Source organism: Gigantopelta aegis, chromosome 14, assembly GCF_016097555.1.
Source record: "Gigantopelta aegis isolate Gae_Host chromosome 14, Gae_host_genome, whole genome shotgun sequence".
Lineage (NCBI taxonomy): Eukaryota > Metazoa > Mollusca > Gastropoda > Neomphalida > Peltospiridae > Gigantopelta > Gigantopelta aegis.
Window position 1 is genome coordinate 32800093 of NC_054712.1, and position 20168 is coordinate 32820260.

The 20168-nt window shown below is 38.5% G+C and overlaps 1 protein-coding gene across 2 annotated transcripts; it reads right to left on the reverse strand.

Annotated features, from left to right (window-relative positions):
* Positions 1 to 290: 290 nt before the first annotated feature.
* Positions 291 to 4963, reverse strand: LOC121388733 (vasopressin V1a receptor-like). 2 transcript variants are annotated; one of them, XM_041520213.1, is made up of 2 exons: positions 4707 to 4963; positions 291 to 1482 (listed from the first exon to the last, which is right to left on the reverse strand). In XM_041520213.1, the coding sequence occupies exon 2, from the start codon at positions 1456 to 1458 to the stop codon at positions 385 to 387; it is 1074 nt and encodes a 357-aa protein (XP_041376147.1). In that variant the 5' UTR covers positions 1459 to 1482; positions 4707 to 4963; the 3' UTR covers positions 291 to 384. The 2 variants fall into 2 exon arrangements, with proteins under 2 accessions (XP_041376147.1, XP_041376148.1); XM_041520214.1 differs by having other exon boundaries at positions 4702 to 4963.
* Between the last annotated feature and the right edge of the window lie 15205 nt (positions 4964 to 20168).

The following is a 20168-nucleotide window of genomic DNA, read 5'->3' on the forward strand; positions in this document are numbered from 1 at the left end:
ATCACACTTACAACTGAAAATCGAAGATCACAACTATAGTCCTGCCTATCCTCCATGATTACTGTTGTTGGGTTTTCTTTGCAAATAATTTCAGTTTAATTTACTATAAGAAGAAAGATAAAGGATTTTTGGAAATAAAAAATAAAAACAAACCCATCTATTTTTGTGTGCAATTGAAAAAAAAAATAATAATCGGCTAAAAAATAGAATCATATCCGTAAGAAAACGACGATCCCTGATGGGAAGGACTATAAATAAGACAGTACATTTTTATGACAATTTACGGAATGTAATTTTAAAATAGTTTAATTTGTAGTATAAAAGCATGACCAGCGATGGCTGATATTTATAATATACATATACTAATAATATATATTCAGTGGTTCAGTTTGTCTGGTCTCTAACCCGAAGAGGAACTGGAACAACTTTAAAACACGTATCTTCAGTTTCAAACCGGGAAACTATCGTCTGCTCAAGTTGTTTTCTGCATCCTACAATACGTAGGGCAGCTTTTCGGAAGGTCCTACTACTCAGAGTGAAAAATGTTATGTCCAGTGCGTAACTGCTCAACGATATAATGTCGGCTATTAAAAACGGCAGAGATGTTATGTAGTAACTCGGCCATCGTCCAGAGAGTTTTTCGGACTCGTGTCCGTCGATGTAGTGTCCGTATATGGAAATGTGAATCATCGCATACAGCAGTTCCCCGATTGCGAGATGCAAGGACACAAAATGGAAGGTCTTGTTGAACCGAGTTTTAGCCCTTCTCATCGATCTCCCGTAAGCGAAAGTCTTATGTCTTGCTTTCTTGACTGCATACCACACCATTGCGTTCAGGGTAATGATAGCAATCACCGGGATTATGAAAAGGCAGACTAAGACTGCATAACCGTAGATCCAGCTATAGAGGGAGTTGACCCCTTTGCGAAGAGTGCAGATCTTCCGGTCGTCATCCAGAGCCCAGAAATAACCTTCCAGGGACCCGGCAACGATGGCCACCAATGCTAAACCGGATATCGCTTTCCATATCCGTCTGTGTGTTACCTTGTACTCCTTCAATGGCCGACATATAGAGATGTACTGTTCCACGGACATGCCCACCACAAGCAGGATCGCAAAGATCTGAACTGCGAAGAAGAAGACATGGATGATCTGACAAAGGTAGTTGACGTAGATGTAGTGTTTCTCTATGCTGTGGGTGATGAGGACCAGGGTGTCGGCAATGCAGATAGCGATGAAGAAACATATGGGCGGCGCGCGGTTCTTCGTCTGTATCCATACCAGCAGAGAAATGATGTTGCCGAGGAAGCCCACTGCGTAGATGACGCGGTACACGTAGACGTGGATGATGTAGTCGAAGACGTTCTCCGCTGGCGTGTCCGACCCTGGCGTCGTGCCTGAACCTGGTGTCAAAATGGAACTGTCCCATGTTAGGTTATTCAGAATAACGTTTTCCATAAGGAATACTTTTATCTTCTGAATCTGAAAAAGAGGTTGGAAGATATTTTAATCTTTGTAAAATACAAACATATTATGACACAGTAAGTACATGCCTTGGACTTTGATATACCATTCGAAGAAAGTTACTAATAACTTTGTAAATTAAAACATCATTACATGGTAATGAATGAATGAATGAATGAATGAATGTTTAACGACACCCCAGCACAAAAATACATATCGGCTATTGGGTGTCACAAATGGTAAGTATATGGAAATATTACATGGTAATACATGTCCTGGACTTTGATGTACAACTCGAAGAAAGATAATGTTATGTTTACAATGTCAAGTTTAAATTAATTGCTTTGACAGGTTTATGCCTCCAGAAGTATCCCCCCCCCCCTCGCTCTCTCTCTCTCTCTCTCTCTCTCTCTCTCTCTCTCGTCTCTCTCTCTCTCCTCTCTCTCTCTCTCTCTCTCTCTTTCTCTCTCTCTCTCTCTCATGTGTATATGGAATTGTATATAAAATGTATGGAGACTATAACTGATATTTCAAAACAGTTTACTAACATTCAGGCCCAAAGGTCAAAGATTGTTAATATAGCTATTATTTCTATTCAGCACCCATTATTGTTATATAATTCCATATTCAGTAGTATTATCAATTCTTGGGTTGTTTGTTGTTGTTGGTTTTTGGGGTTTTTTGTTTGTTGTTTTTTTGTTGTTGTTGTTTTTTGTTTTGTTTAGTTTTTTGGTTGGGGGTCGGGTGGGGTTACTCGATATGTTGACTTTGCTCGACTTAGCTCGACTTGAATTCTGACAGCTGTATAGACATAGTATTTTGAATGTCAGAACAATGTCATAAATAACCTTTTTCTCGAGGAGTGGCATACACCAACATATTTTATCGTGTTAATTGTTGACACTGATTGCAGAACCACCTGTAACATGTCTGATATATTGTGCTGTTATATGATAAATGAACATGATTGGTGACAGTAGGCCACGTCTGGAACATTCTACTAGCAAAATCTCCCACAGTTGTAAAACGCTGTCCTGCAGGAAATGTGATTTCCCGATACACTGTAAAATTGTTTCTGAGAAAATGACTAAATAGAAGAAGCATATGCATTTAAAAGGTATTAATTTTGTAATTTTAAAAAGTGTTTAAGTGTTTAGACACGTAAACATTTAAAGGGACATTCCCGAGTTTGCTGCATTGTAAGATGTTTCCGACTATTAAAATAGTTCTACGATTAAACTTACATATTAAATATATTTTCTTGTTTTGAATATCAATGTCTGTATATTCAATGCGTTTCTGATCGTGTTAATATTTGTAAGAAGCCAAAACTGGATTTTGTCTACGAAAAAATCGGTTTTAGGAAATAAAATGAAATTTAACCCAGTACAAACATTAGAACGACCAGAAACACGTTTAATATACAGCCACTAATATTTTATGCAGAAAAATATATTTGATATGTAATTACAGTCGTCAAAAAGTCTCTGTTAGTCGATAACATCTTAAAAATTGCAAGAAACTCAGGAATGTCCCTTTAATGATATTGGTGTTATTTTTATGTATGGTAATCGTCCATAAATAAAATAAATGATAAATTACAGGTTTGAGTACTATTCATAAAATAAATGAAACATCTGTAAACAAGAGAATTGTGCATATACGATGTCGGAACCGTATCACTGGAACACATCTGGAAGAGATCAAAAACTAATGTTCCCGGTAATTTTCAAATTTATAACACCAGTATATATATAGTTTTACTATATTGTAGTTTTCCGTGGACGATAATAGTGATTTTCAAGTTTTTAATTAAAAACATATTTTATTGTACAAAGAACAAAAGAATCGAATACAAGATTCTGTCTTACAAGACCCTCATACAATATTTTCAAGTACACGATGTATTATGATTTTTGGTTACTATTTTACAGCAACTTTGCATTGTTACAGTACCCAAATTACTAAATGTTTTTTTTTTATGTAGATATTTCTTCTTTAAGCTCTTTGATAATAAATGACAATTATATATAGAATAGATAATTTTTGTGTCAATAAAACACCATACCACAAGAATTACACTTTAAAAAAAAAGTATAGGATAATATTGTTTCTTTATGTTGTGTTTAATGCTTTTGTATGGTGCAAATCTATAATCGGATAAATCCCCGTATATTATGCTAAAATGAATGGGTTTTTTTCCATTTGTTGAGCTACCACTCTGAATAATGGATTTGTATGGTATGCTGATTTACCATTTTGAATAACTGTTTTCAATAAAGGTTTTCTTTGTGCTGAGTCACCATTCTGAATAATGTTTTGTATGATGTGCTGAATTACCACTGAATAATCGTATTGTATTTAATCTATTTGTAGAGATATATGCAGATTTAGTGGTTTTTGTTGATGGAAAAAAACCATAAGCTTATAAAAATAAAAAAGTACATACGATATTGTTTAACGGTTTTGCATGATAGGGACATTTCTGCTAGCTACTACACTGGACAACCAGTTAGCTATCACAGCTGCTTGTTTGTTGTTGCTTGGGTTGTTTTTGTTGTTGTTGTTCTCCTCTCTCTCTCTCTCTCTTTCTCTCTCTCTCTCTCTCTCTCTCTCTCTCTCTCTCTCTCTCTCTCTCTCTCTCTCTCTCTCTCTCTCTCTCTCTCTCTCTCTCTCTCTCTCTCTCTGTGTGTATGTGTGTGTGTGGGGGGGGGGGGGGGGGGGGGGGGACTCGTTTAGATAGATTATTTGTTAATAATGTAAAACTATACCAGGGATATTTCACTACTATATTTGATTATAATACAGAATAATATTATTTTGTTTAATGTGATAAATTAAATTAGCGGTTTCTAAACTGTATTCACTCAGAAAGTTTCCTCTAGCAATATAATGTTATAATGTTGTATGATGTAGAAACGTAGTTTTTTATTTGTTTGTTTGCTTTTTTAAATAAAAACAAAGTAAACACTCATAATTGTAGAATTTTAATAATTGTTCTGTATGATGTGCTAAATTTCGATTTTTAATAATGAACAGTTATAATATAGAAAATCTCCGCTAAATACGATACTTAGTGTGGTGTTGATCCCTCATTCACGTCTATTGTATAAAATATAGATACAATAAAACGTCTATAAATACGAGATACACGCACACAAGCGTATAATTTACGTGTAATTAGCATAGTACTATATATTTAACAGGTGTGTAATATACTATTATTTATTTCTTTACCTTACCTTTAGAAGAGCTCCCGTTAGGTCCTCACACTACCAGCGCAATCCATGTCTCGTGTTCCGTACCTAGTTACTAGTATGTGAAGCCGATTTTTAACGGGACAGAAGATGGATGCTTTTGACCGATTTCATCCATAAACAAGGACATGGATGTCGTACGCTTTCTTGACACCACTTGCACTCAACTTCCAACGGCTTGTTGATTATCGCAGGGCGGGTCCAAAAAACTTAGGCGCGGATTTAGGCGAGGGTCTCTCCCCCCCCCCCCCCCCCCCCCCTTTTTACCGTTTTCTATTCAAGTGTGTTTTGGTTGGTCACTTTAGTTGGTCACAGTGAGAAAGATTTAATTTCTTTTACGGGACGTAGCCCAGTGATAAGCGCTATCCTGATCTAGGATCGATCCCCGTCAGTGGGACCATTGGGCTAGGTGTCGTTCCAGGCAGTGCACCACGACTGGTACATCAGTGGTCTTGGCACGTGCTATCCTGTCTGTGGAATGGTTCATATAAAATATCCCTTGCTACTAACGGAAAGAGGTTATGGGTTACTTCGATTAAAAAATTACCAAATGTTTCACATCCGATAGCCGATGATGAATAAACCAATGTGCTATAGTTGTGCCGTTAGTTAAAAAAATACTTTAAAGGGGCATACCCTAGTTTCAACCGGTGAGAATTAACACTAAGTTTAGTTAATCTACAAACCTGTAACACATTTGTATAGAGTTACAATTGAGAGAAACATGAGTCTGTGACTTTGAAATGGTGAAATACCCTCTAAAAACAGACTAAAACTTGACTCCATAACTCTTACTTCTCAGACGCACGTGCGTTTAAAAAAAATATATATGAGAAATGCATTTTGTGATATTAAAAACACCAGGATGACCAAAAACACTTCGAATGTACGGAAATTGATCATCTAAACCATAAAATCTAAGTAAAGTATGATTTTAGTTATCAAAAACGGCTATAATAGTCGAAAATATGCCTTAGTGTTTAAAAACTAGGGTATGTCCCTTTAACTCTAACTCTTTCCCACTGGCACTGTTTTTAGTCGAGTGTGTTTTAGTTAGTTACTTTCAGCAATGTGAAACACTTAATTTGTTTTAATACCGTAAGATGCGTAATAGAGACAAATACACATACCATCAAACATTCTACAGGTGCGCCTGAAAATGGCCGCGGGATAAAATTGAATATAATTAGCAACCACCCACAATCTACATTTATCTTTAAATGTAATGCACACAATATATCTTCTCTATAAAAAAAAAGAGATAAGAAAATCATGACAATTAAAAATAAAATATGAACGCATATAAATTTGAAGGTTCATTTTTCTTAACCACTTCACTGAAATGTCATTTTCATATTTATTGTTACCCCCGTCATGAATAATGTTTTTGTTTTTGTTTATTTGTTTATTGTTTGTTTGTTGTGTGTGTTTGTATGTGTATATATCTTATGTGATGTGATGTGTGTGTGTGTGTGTGGGGGGGGGGGGGGGGTGCTGTGGGTGCATGCTCTGTATGTGTATGATGTGTGTATGCTGTGTGTATATGTATGTGTGCGCGCGTGCGTGTATGTGTTGTTATTGCCGTTTGTTTTGAGTGTTTTGTTGGAAGAAATTGGTTAATTCTGTTTTCCTCAGTTTGATACAGATTTATTATGCCTTCTTTTATTTAATTATATTCAGTTCGGTCATGTTCACATATACATATACATATACATACACACACACACACACACACACACACACACACACACACACACACACACACACACACACACACACACACACACACACATCACACACACACATCACATCACATCACATCAGATATATACACATACAAACGCACAAACAAACAATAAACAAATAAACAAAAAGAAAAACAACATTATTCATGACGGGGGTAACAAATATTAATGATACAGATTTATTATACCTTCTTTTATTTAATTATATTCAGTTCGGTCATGTTCACATATACATATACATATGCATATACATATACATATACACACACACACACACACACACACACACACACACACACACACACGCACATATACATCACAAACCTTAATAGCCAGTGTATATTTTTGTCAGTGATGTTACGAAATCTAGTAATTTCCTGTGAGCATAAATCTTCCGTAATATTGTGAAATACTCGGTAGGTTTTATTTATTTATTTATTTAATTTAATTTAATTTAATTTAATTTAATTTAATTTTTTTTATTTTATTTTTATTTTATTTTATTTTATTTTATTTTTTTTATTGGGGGGGTGTGTGTACGGGAATTCTGTTTCGTTTTTGTTGTGTTTGTTTTGTTTTGTTATTTTTTTATTGTTTATTTGTTGCTGTTTGTTTGTTTATTTGTTGTTGTTGCTGTTTGTTTGTTGTTGTTGCTGTTTGTTTGTTTATTTGTTGTTGTTGTTGCTGTTTGTTTATTTGTTGTTGTTGCTGTTTGTTTGTTTATTGGTTGTTGTTGCTGTTTGTTTGTTTGTTTGTTTTTGCTGGTTTTTTGTGCGGGTTAGTCAGATTTACCTTTTACGGTTAAAGTTTGTTCTCGTGTAACGAGAGTCCGGATTTAGCTCAGTCGATTGAACGCTCGCCTGAGGAGCTTACGTCGCAGGATCGAATCACCTCGGTGAATCAATTCAAGTGATTGGGTTTTTTCTCTTTCCAACCAGTGCACCACAACTGGTCAAAGACCGTGGTATGTGCTTTCCTGTCTGTGGGAAAATGTATATAAAAGATCCCTTGCTGATAATGGAAAAATGTAGCGGGTTTTCTCTTATGACTACGTGTCAGAATTACCAAATGTTTGACATCCAATAGCCGATGATTAATTAATCAATGTGCTCTAGTGGTGTCATTAAACAAAACGACACCATTAGAGCACACTGTCAAATAACTATCGGTTACTAGTTGTCAAAAATTTTATAATTCCAACACGTAGTCTTCAAAGGAAACCCGCTAAATTTTTCCATTGGAAGCTATTGATATTTTATATGTATTTTCCACATACATACCACGACCTTTGATATACCAGACGTGGGTCATTGACTGGGATGGGGGAAAAACAAATGGGTCCGCTAATGAGATTCAATCCTTAATTATATAATCTACCCTTGGTGTTTGTGATATCTCTAAAGTTTGTTTTTTATAACGACGCCATTAGTTAAAATTTGTTTTGTTTAACCACACAACTAGAACACATTGATTTATTAATCATCGGCTATTGGATGTCACATTAGTCGCGACATATAGTCTTAGAGAGGAAATCCGCTATGCTTGTCTACTAGTAGCAAATGATCTTTTATATGCTCAATCCCACAGACAAGATAGCACATACCACGGGTTTTGTTACATCAGTCATGGTACACTGGCTGGGATGAGAAATAGCGCAATGGGACCACCGATGAGGATCGATCATTGACCGACCGCACACCAAGAAAGCTCTTTACCACTGGGCTACGTCCAAATATATTTGAGCGGGTTTTCTAAGACTATATGTCAAAATTACCAAATGCCGATGATTAATAAATCAATGTGATCTAGTGGGGACGTTAAACAAAACTAACTTTAACGTCCAGATGCATTTTATGCATAACAGAACAGGTACGTATCGCGGTATCTGGGGGTCAGTGACTTGAATTGACTTCTTCCACGTTCAGGTAACCTGTACGCCCAACACCTACCTGTAAACAAAGTCTTGGACACACAGTATAGACCTTTATTTATGCTTTCTTAAAGGGACATTCCCGAGTTTGCTGCATTGCAAGATGTTTCCGACTAATAAAATAGTTCTACGATTAAACTTGCATATTAAATATATTTTCATGTTTAGAATATCAGTGTCTGTATATTCAATGTGTTTCAGGTTGTCTTAATATTTGTAAAAAGCCCATACTGGATTTGTCTTCAAATAATTTCGTACGTACGAAAAAAACTTGTTTTTGGAAATAAAGTGAAATTTAACCTAGTACAAATATTAGAACGATCAGAAACACATTTGATATGTAATTACAGTCGTTAAAAAGTCTCTGTTAGTCGATAACATCTTAACACGTGCAGCAAAGTCAGGAATGTCCCTTTAACAAGATAATGTAATTGCAATTTATGAGCCAATTAACGTGTTCCATATATCAGCTTATTTCGGTGATGTATACGAACGTGTTTGCAGTTTACAACGTACGTGAATAGGTAGGACAGAATGAGTCGGTGTTTCTGAGCTAATGAGGTGAACAGTGGGACGTATCTCAAAGGTCGAGACCGGCTAAGAAAGACCCTGATAAAACTTTACAATTATTAGCGCACTCGTCTGAAGGGCGAAAAGGTTACAAAGTTCAACGTACCTCTCCCGGTGATCACATCATTTCCCATTCCAACCAATGATCTACGACTGGTATATCATGGTTTGAATTTAGGGATAGAGTTCAGCTGTGAGGTACTAACAAATTTAACTTTGTTTTAAATCAGGGGCGGGATTTAGCTCAGTCGGTTGAGTGCTCGCTTGAGGTGCTTGCGTCGCAGGATCGAACCACATCGATGGATCCATCCAACCGATTGCATTTTTTCTCGTTCCAACCAGTGCATCACAACTGAACAAAGGTCGTGGTATGTGCGTTCCTGTGTGTGGGAAAGTGCATATAAAAGATCCCTTGCTGTATTAAGAAAAATGTAGTGGGTTTCCGTTGATGACTTATGTGTCAGATTTACCAAATGTTTGACATCCAATAGCCGATGATTAATTAATCAATGTGCTCTAGTAGTTTCGTTAAACAAAACAAACAAACAAACTTGTTTCAAATCATTTGAGCTAATTATACTATACATCTAACATTTCTCAAAAACAAGACAGTATTTACCAATGTGTTTGTTTCCTTGCTTCACTAGCATATGATCATCGGCTGTACCAGCTAATAGTTTTCATATTAGTAAAAACAGATGTTTTATATGGACATACAAGACAGCCTACCATATACAAGATAGCACATGCCACAGCCTTTGATATATCAGTCGGCTGTTGAATGTCAAACGCTTGGTAATTCTTAGATAGGAAACCCGCTATAGTTTTCCATTAGTAGAAAGAGATGTTTTATATGGACATACAAGACAGCCTACCATATACAAGATAGCACATGCCACGGCCTTTGATATATCAGTCGGCTGTTGAATGTCAAACGCTTGGTAATTCTTAGATAGGAAACCCGCTATAGTTTTCCATTAGTATGACATACAAGACAGATATACAAGATAGCACATGCCACGTTTGATATATCAGGGCTGTTGACATAATTCAGATAGGAAACAGCTATACCATAGTACAAGACAGCCTACCATATACAAGATAGCACATGCCACGGCCTTTGATATATCAGTCGGCTGTTGAATGTCAAACGCTTGGTAATTCTTAGATAGGAAACCCGCTATAGTTTTCCATTAGTAAAAACAGATGTTTTATATGGACATACAAGACAGCCTACCATATACAAGATAGCACATGCCACGGCCTTTGATATATCAGTCGGCAATGTCAAACGCTTGTGGTGCAAATCCGCTATAGTTTTCCATTAGTAGAAAGAGATGTTTTATATGGACATACAAGACAGCCTACCATATACAAGATAGCACATGCCACGGCCTTTGATATATCAGTCGGCTGTTGAATGTCAAACGCTTGGTAATTCTTAGATAGGAAACCCGCTATAGTTTTCCATTAGTAGATGTTTTATATGGACATACAAGACAGCCTACCATATACAAGATAGCACATGCCACGGCCTTTGATATACCAGTCGTGGTGCACTGGCTGGAACGAGAAATAGCCTAATGGGTCCAGCGACGGGGATTGATCCTAGACCGACAGCTCATCGGGTGAGCGCTTTATCACTGGGTAACGTCCCAACCACGCCTAGTGAGTGATTATTAATTCATTTCAATTTGCTTTCGTGCTTATAATCCAATTAAGGTTCCTGAACTCTGTTATGGGCACACACCTCAACTATCTGGGCTGTCTGTCCAGGACAGTGGGTTAGATGTTAGCGGTGTTAGTGAGAGAGAAGTCGGTGTAGTGGTCTTACACCTACCCATGAGTCGTTAAAACTAGCTCTTTGGAGGGAGTCGGTACCAGACTGCGAACCCAGTACCTACCAGCCTTATGTCCGATGGCTTAACCACGACACCGCCGAGGCCGGTTGTGGGTGATTATATTTTAGGTATCAACTCACACAAAATCATTTGTATATGGATTTTATGATTGGTAATCTTTGTGTGGCTATTCATATGTCACCGTATATTTTATTTAGTTTATGGATTTTGTGAATGCTCAAAGGCCAGTAGGCCTATTGCAATACATTACATGCCATGTTATAATGAATAATGACAGGACTAAAATTCACTTACAATAGCTTAGGTAATAAAACAATTGTATGTTATGACAGTAATCTGAAAAAGAGACATACGAACATATAGTTCGCCCCACAGGGAACGCCTTTTTTCATACTATAGAATGTACTATAAGTTATTTTATTTTTGAGCTGATTGATTTGTAAATTTCACGCAAAAATAGTAATTTGTTGTTATTTCCAAAACACTTTTAGTTTTCTTCTTACGTCAAACCAAACTGAACTAATTTTCCTTTTTGTTTTTTTACAGAATGATGGGATGGACTACTGCTTTACAAACTAAACCGTAACGTCGCGTATTGTTGATCAAGAACAAGAAAAAAAATGTTTTATTTAACGACACACTCAACACATTTTATTTACGGTTATATGGCGACGGACATATGGTTATGGACCACACAAATATTGAGAGAGGAAACCCGCTTTCGCCACTTTATGGGCTACTATTTTCGATTACCAGGCAAGGGATCTTTTATATTCACCATCCCACAGACAGGCTAGTACATACCACGGCCTTTGATATACCAGTCGTGGTGCACTGGCTGGAACGAATCAAGAACAAGAACATTTTGACTGATTATTATTTTTGTTTATTGTGTTAAACGTAGAAAGTCGATAGTTTGACTTTTGGGTAATACGCCAGAGCGAGTTTTAACGACTCGGTGGGTAGGTGTAAGATCAACACTAACCACTAACAACTAACACACTGTCCTGGACAGACAACCCAAATAGGTGTGTGCCCAGGACAGCGTGCTTTAACCTTAATTGGATATAAGTACGAAAATAAGGTGAAATTAAATCTACCATGTCTGTTGGAAATCCTAGCTAGTATAAACAGCTTGAGCATATTTCCCCTCCCCCGTCTCAGCCGTTGCGCCACGACTAGTATATGCTATATCCTGTTATATATGTGTTATTCTGTCTGTGGCGTTCTCGAATGTCCAGTCTGACAATATAAACAAAGCTTAAAAAGATAAACAATTGTTTGTTTTTGATACCGTGTCTTTGTTGACAAGTGACACAAAATAGGCGGGGTTATGCTGAGATGATGTTAAACATTTTTAAGGTATTTCTCTTTTTAAATATTTCCACGGTCGTTGTGCAACTCTATCCTAACGTACACATAGTCACGTGCGTTGTGTCAAGGCTAATTATGTTGGTAGAGCTCTATGACAACACTGACGAATAATAATGACAGTATCCAAAGACGTCACCTGAATAAATTAGGGTGGATAAATGGTCGTTTAACCGCACTCTCGTAGCCTGTCGTAAATCATTTATATAGTGAGACACGTAAGAAACGTAACAGGAGGTATTTAAGGTTTCGGTGAACAAAATCAGTTCCCTGTGCCGGTGGTGTTAAATTTTGTCTAATAAACAAGCAGCAGATAAACACGTACACGCTAGACTGTATACGTTTAAAAAGTACTTTAATTACATTTAAAGATTAAGTCCAACAGTCACCTGCAAGAAAATTAAGACACGTAAAGAAAGTTTTAATATCTTAGGGTGGAATGGAGGGTGGGGGAGGAGGTATCTCAGGCCCCAAGGAATCTGGGCCCATATTTTCGAAGCTATCTTAGGTAAAAAAAATTACATTTGCGGGATCAAATAGACAATAACATCCGCAAATCTAAAAACTCCATATGGTTATTTCCTAAATATTAAAATCTGGTTTGATGTCCCTCCACTGGGAGACTGTTCACCCCTCCACTGGAGATTGTCCCCCCCCCCCCCCCCACCCCACAACTCCAGATATCGTTCCGACGGGCATTCGATAGAGCGCTCAGCTGAGGTGCTTTGGTTGCAGGATCGAATCTTCTCGGTAAACCTATTATTATCTAATTGCTTTCCCACCGTCCCAACCGGTGCCGGTATATCAAAGGTCATGGTATGTGTTCTCTTGACAATGGGAAAGTGAATATAACAGATCCCTTGCTGCCAATGAAAAATGAATGTAGCGGGTTTTCTCTGAAAACTGCGAGTTACAACGACCTTGAATGTTTGACATCCACTAGCTGATGACTAATAAGCAAATGTTCTCTGGTGGTGTCATTAAACAGAATAAACTTTAACCTTATTATGTTAGCAACTTTCTTTTCGCTGGGCATTGTTTTTTTTAATATTTTTTTTTTAATATTTTTTTTTTATTATTATTTTTTTATTTTTTTATTTATTTATTATTATTATTATTATTTTTTTTTTTTTTTTTTTGGGGGGGGGGTGGTTTTGGTCAATCTGATTAAGATTAACTCTATTGATCTACCACAGTAATAGTTATTAACCAGTGGAGCTACTTTTAATTAGATTGGGTTTTGGCTTTGTTTTTTTTTTTGTTTGTTTGTTTGTTTGTTTGTTCTTAATCGTGTAGTGGTTTCAATCTCTAGTGTATACACTTCGACTTTTGATTACGATGAGGCAAGACCTTTGTCCGTGCTCTCTCGAGTTACCCCCCCCCCCCCCCCCCCCCCCACCTGGGGGGACTCATCACCAGTTATGGGGTGTTATTGGAATACCGAGTATCGTACACCGGGTCACGGGCTTCCGTGACTTTGGTGTACGGGGACCCGGTACCCAGCCGAACAAGGAAGCGAAGCCGGAGGAAGACCGACGCGCCAGGGGCGGACCGGGGGAGGACAAAACCGACAGCTCAACTGCCGGCGGCGACTTGTCCCGTAGTTCACCCCCAGCACCGGTCTACACCAGCGAAACCAGCCGATCCATCTCAGCCGGACCAAGCTGCTGACGCGCCAGGGGCGGACCCGGACCTGAACCAGGCCCTGATGGAATCGCCCCCCACAACTCCGCAGACTTCGACTCCCGGGATTCCAACGCTGCCACCTCCACCTAAGAAGAGTGCCGCCGTAGAGTCCCAGGCCCGTCTTGTGGCCGGTGGAAAGCGGAAGGCGATCGCTTCCCCAGGCGACCAACCAGTCAGGCCAAGCCCGCCGCCTCAACCGCCGACACCGCCTACAGCTCCAACGGAAGATCCGTCCTGTGGACAGCCTTGGTCACTCCAGGCCGGCAAGCTACCAACTCGCTACTCCAGGCTCGTCAAGACCAACCTCGGGGATGTTCGTCAGCTACTCTGCGAACCTAGACAAGAATCCTACGAACCTCTGCCACGAACCGAAGGAGAATACACGGTGCGCAGGGTCACGATGCATGATGGGCGTGGGATTTGTCTCACCGTGCGCCGGAAGGGACTTTTCCACCAAGGACTGCTTCTCGATGAAATGGACAACCCGACCATCCACCGCGTCATAAAGACCGTTGCCGGGGAAGACTACCGTCCTCTCACCGAGATCATCGCAGAGTCTACATACCGGCAAACCCTTCAACATCTTGACGCATCCCTGTTCATCGCTTCTCCTTGACGACATCCCCTCTACCAACCTCCTTTGCCTCCGTGAGTATGGACTTTACTAGACTTTAACTTTTAGGCCGTCATTTCAAAAAAACTTTTTTTTTTTTTTTTTTGTAAACAGTCGGTAACCTTTTATTTTCGGCAGTCCGTCTAAATTGCTCAAATCACCTTAAAACCTTTTCGGCCGAGCAGTCTTAACTATTTTGGGTCAAATTTTAGAGTCCAGACATGTTTTTGGATGCAGTTACTCTTTGTAGACTTAGGTTTCTGACAGGCTTTACCGAGGAATCGAAACTTAGCCAATCAGAGCACGGCTCCCACTCGGTGGTACTTGAGGTCTGCGAAGTGTCTGCTATTCGGTCCGCGCTTGCGTTTGACTTTACTAAATGGCTTTTTTCCAAATTCCGCCCACCTCAAACTTACCCCCCTACCCCCCTCCTGCTCCGGAGTTGGTCACTGGCGAAGTCAGAGGCTAAATCCGAAGTGGGCGTGCCTGAACCTCTGTGGATAGGGGCACGTAAAACAAAGTTTCCTTCCTTCCTTCCTTCTAGTGTATATACTGCATTATCAACTGCGTGCTGAGTAGTCAATAGTATGTTAATATATTGGGAATATATAATAATTTTGGCACATATAATCAATGGCACGTATTCCTACCAGTTCGAGCTGCTTCTGATGCTTTTACAGACTGGTTTATCAAAGGCCGTGGTATGTGCTATCCTGTGTGAGAAAGTGCATATAAAAGATTCCTTTGCTACTAACAGAAAACTGTTTAGGGTAACCTCTCTAAGACTGTGTCAGAATTACCAAATGTTTCACATCCAACAGCCGGTGCCACGATTTAGCTTAGTCGGTTGAGTGCTCCGTTCAGGTGCTTGCGTCGCAGGATCGAACCACCTCGGTGGATCCATTGAAGTGATTGGGTTTTTTCTCTTTCCAACTAGTGCACCACAACTGGTCAAAGGCCGTGGTATGTGTTTTCATGTATGTTGGGAAAGTGTATGTAAAAGATCCCTTGCTGCATTAGGAAAAATGTAACGGGTTTCCTCTGATGACTACGTACCAAATGTTTGACATCCAATAGCCGATGATTAATTAATCAATGTGCTCTAGTTTTTTCGTTAAACAAAAACAAAGTCCAATAACTGATGATTAGTAAATTCATATGCTCTAGTGGTGTCGTAAAACAAAACAAACTGTATAACTGTAAACATTTCACATCGAACTTTGACACGGAACTCTGTCATTTGGTGCATTGCAACCGTAAGACTGCTGCGACCACAATTGTTGGTAAATAGTTCAAAAAAGTGTGTTCTTTGTATCCTTATTTACTACTGATATGTTTATTGTCCAGCTGGTCATAAAAACAAATAACTGAAGGGAGGGGAGGAGAATATCGATCATTCATATCTAATATTCATCAACAAAAAGAACACTCGACCAATGAAACAAATTGCACTTGGTGGCATCGTGACACGGGCGTAGCCAGGATTTTATATTGGAGGGGGGAGGGGTGGGGCAACCCACACTATGTATGTATGTATGTGTGTATTTGATAAAATTTAACAGTTAAAAAAAAAACGTTTGATGAGGCCCCGTGCTCCCCCCCACCCCACCCACCCATCTACGCCACTGCATCGTGATCGTTTGTAGTTGTGTTTTCTGTTTGTTTGTTTTTTGTTTCATTACTATTTATGTTTATTTTATTTTAAATTTATAGTGCCTAATTGTGAAGATTTAGGCCTATGCTGGAGTGTTGAAATAGAAAGGAATATTGTTTGTTTAAAGACACATCAGCGTATTTGTAGACGATTGACAAATTCTGTCTAACATTTGGTTACAGTAACATTCGGCGGGAGAAGAAACTTGCTTCCGTCACATAAGCTATTTCTACAAAATAGCAGGAAGGGTTCATTTGTATTACATTTCTAGAGATAGGGCAACACATCCCACAGACAGGATATCGCATACCATTGGCTTTGATATACCAGCCGTGACCTTTGATACATCAATTTTTAAAACGTTTGAGGCACACGTTGGGACGGGAAAAACTCTCATCCGATGTGTCCACCGAGGTGGAAGGATGAGCGAATCGATCTACAACTCACAGCATCTACTATTGAGTTACAGCCCGCCTCGCCCATTAACAAGAACTCAAATACAGAATGGTGTTCATGAGGGTGAGAGCTCGCGGTCACAGGCTAGACTGGTTTTTGCGTCTACTGTTCGATGAATGTGATGTGATGGAAGACGATCGTATCAGTCAAGTTGTTCGCGAGCGTTCGGTCTTCTGAATACGCCACTGTGACTTGTATTTGATTTTTTTTAAAATTATTATTTGATTTTGATTTGATTTGATTATTTTTAATTTTTTGGTAGTGTTGTGTGGCGCGTGAAGTTTTGGGGTCTAGACTGGGAGCGAGGATTATGGGATGGGGGAAAGGGTCGAGGCATGCTCCCCTGGAAAATATATCGAAGGAAAGAAAAGTTACTTGAGCTGGGAGGGATTTTGTCTCCCGAAAGCCGCCCCTTTGATTTACAAAAGAGAGAAAAAACAAAAGAGCAAAGTTCATGGCCATCATCCTACCAATGCCTTGTATTTTGCGTTCCATCATGAATTCTAACAAAGTTGTAGGTAATTTTGTTTGACCCAGTGTACCTTTGTCTTGACCTGCTTAGTCTTGATTAATTGACCACATCTGCGGAAGACAGTATAAGTATTTTGATTTATGACACATTTAACAGTGAGACATAGGAGGATACGGAAGTTGTAAAATCCATATTTACCATAACAAGGAAACGCGGCATCACCACAGGTGAAAAAGTATGCACTTATATTTTCACTCTTCCGGTATCTTGTATACGTATACTGTATTGAATAATTTTGACTGAGCATAAGTGAAGTTGATTAAAAATAATATTGCACGTATAAATCGTATAGAAATCAATCATTGTAAGAATTTTTTCATTTAAAAAAACAACTCCCCCCTCCCCTCAACCAAAACAAAACAAATCCCCCCTCCCCCCAAAAAAAACACACGCAAAAAAACACCAAATACCCCCCCCCCCCTCCCCACACACACACGAACATTTGATGCCGAGTAGTTCAATATATGTTTCAAACATTTTTTACAAATACTACAAATTGTCCCATAAGGTTTTTCATAAGCGGATACCAGAATAAGGGAGGGACGGATCCCGAGGATTAGGAAGTGTGCCTTCTCTGTCCCTTAGTTTGTTTGGATAATTTGCTTTCACTAAAGCTTCAGAAATCACCATTTCAAGTACTTAAAAAACAATTTAGCTTGGATAGATAGTAAAAATCATGGATTTATCTGTTATCAGTGGCGTAACTTCTTTTTTTAAATTTTAAAACTATTAAATTTTATAAAATCGTACATGCATACAGACATACACACATACATACATACATACATAGTGTGGGTTCCACCCCCCCCCCCACCACCCCCCGTCCCTCCTTCAATATGGGTTGGCCTCCAAATATAAAATCCTGGCTAGCAATACCGGTGATTCCAAATATATTATTTTTACCAGTTCGTAAATGAACAGATAAACCCGAGCATTTCATAAGTTGGCTAATACAGATTCTGCAAGTTTTACCTTTTGTAAGCTCTAACAATCATTCACGGCAACCTATCTATAAAAATAAAAAGTCAAGACTACCCGTAGTGTAGTGGTTGTAGCATATTAAGCCATCAGACGTAAGCCTGGTACGTGCTGGGCTCGTCTGTCAGAAAACGCTTCCACCCACAGAGTTGCAATGGCTAAGTTTCGAGATGTATGGCCACTACACCAACTTCTCTCGAAAACAGTTAACCTACTGTCCTAGACAGACAGCCCAGTTAGCTACGGTTTGGGGCAAGGACAGCGTGCTTGAACCTTAATTGGCTTTAAGTACGAAATTAGTCAAAATCAGAAAGAAGGTTGTTTTTCTTTAGCGGCACCACTAGAACACATTGATTTATCAATAATCGGCTCTTGGATATATAGTCTTAGAGAGGAAACCCGCTACTTTTTTCTATTAGCAGCAAGGGATCTTTATATACATCATCCCACATACAGGATAGCACTTACTACGGCCTTTGATATAACAGTGCACTGGCTAGAAGCAGAAATAGCGAGCGCTTTACCACTGGGCTACCACTATGTCCCGCCCTAAAATCGGATAAAATCAAGACAAACAGTAAACTGGGTCAAACATAATTATTTAGAATGCTGTCAGATTTCGAGAATAAAGACGAAACACTGGTATGCCCCTGGGCACCGACTGTACTCTTTAGCGGACTGATTTCTTTCTCTATGTATATAGAGAATAACTGGTTAAGTGTTTTACTATTTGCTGGGCAGTGTGGCGGGACGTAGACCAGTTGTACAGCGCTCGCTCGATGCGCGATCGGTCTAGGATCGATCCCCGTCAGCCAGTGCTCCACAACTAGTGTAACAAAGGCCGTGGTATGTACTATCCTGTCTGTGCATACAAAAGATCCCTTGCTGCTAATCGAAAAGAGTAGCCCATGAAGTGGCGACAGCGGGTTTCCTCTCTCAATACCTGTGTGGTCCTTAACCATATGTCTGACGCCATATAACCGTAAATAAAATGTGTTGAGTGCGTCGTTAAATAAAACATTTCTTTCTTTCTTTCTTTTGCTGGGCAGGATAAAGCCGATATCTTAAGACAGCAACCAGTTATTTTATTTACACTCCAGTTCACAAAAAGAAAAAAAGAAAGAAAGAAAGAAAAAAAATAAACCGTTTTGTTTCACCACTTTATTGTTTTCCAAAGTGGTCCGTCTACACGTGTTGAATGCCTTGTCGCCCACAGTATTTATACACCATAATAGTAGCTATTTTAAAATTAAGATTCATCTTCAAAACTGTTTTTTAAAATCAAAACAATCAACTAGAAATAAAAAAATAAGTAAGTTTGAATAATATAACATTCCTTTGCTGATCATAATTAGTTTTAAAATAGTTCCGTCCCAAAAAGCTATATTTTTAGTCAGTGACCGAAAATATAAAAAATTATCTAGACATCACAACTTGAAGATACATATAATGATTGCAGAATAAATTAATTTACGCTTTTTCTATACCAGATCAAGAAAGATGGTTTAGATGGTTTCATTCATCAAATAAGAATTAAGTATTAAAAAAGGTTCTAAAATGGGTCTATGTTGTTCGCTGTAACACGACCGACTCATCAATATTATTACTTCTTTTATCTGTTTGTTTCCTGGTTCTCAATGCCTTATCTGAAAATAAAATAAAATAGGATAACAAAAGTTAGTTTTGTTTAACGATAACACAAGAGCACATTGATGTAATAATCATCGACTATTGGCTGTCAAACAATTGGTAAGTCTAAGATAAGATAAGTTAAAGTTTATTTTGTTTAACGAAACCACTAGAGCACATTGATTTATTAATCATCAGCTATTGGATGTCAAACATTTGATAATTTTGACAAAGTCTTAGAGAGGAAACATTTCACCACCAGTAGCAAGGTATCTTATATATGCACTATCCCACAGACAGGACAGAACATACCACATAAATACTGCGTAGGGTGTATTTAAGTATACTTGCTATATATAACTAAACCATGAAAGTGCATCTATGACGTCAAGCGTACGTAGACGTTCACTGTGACGTCACG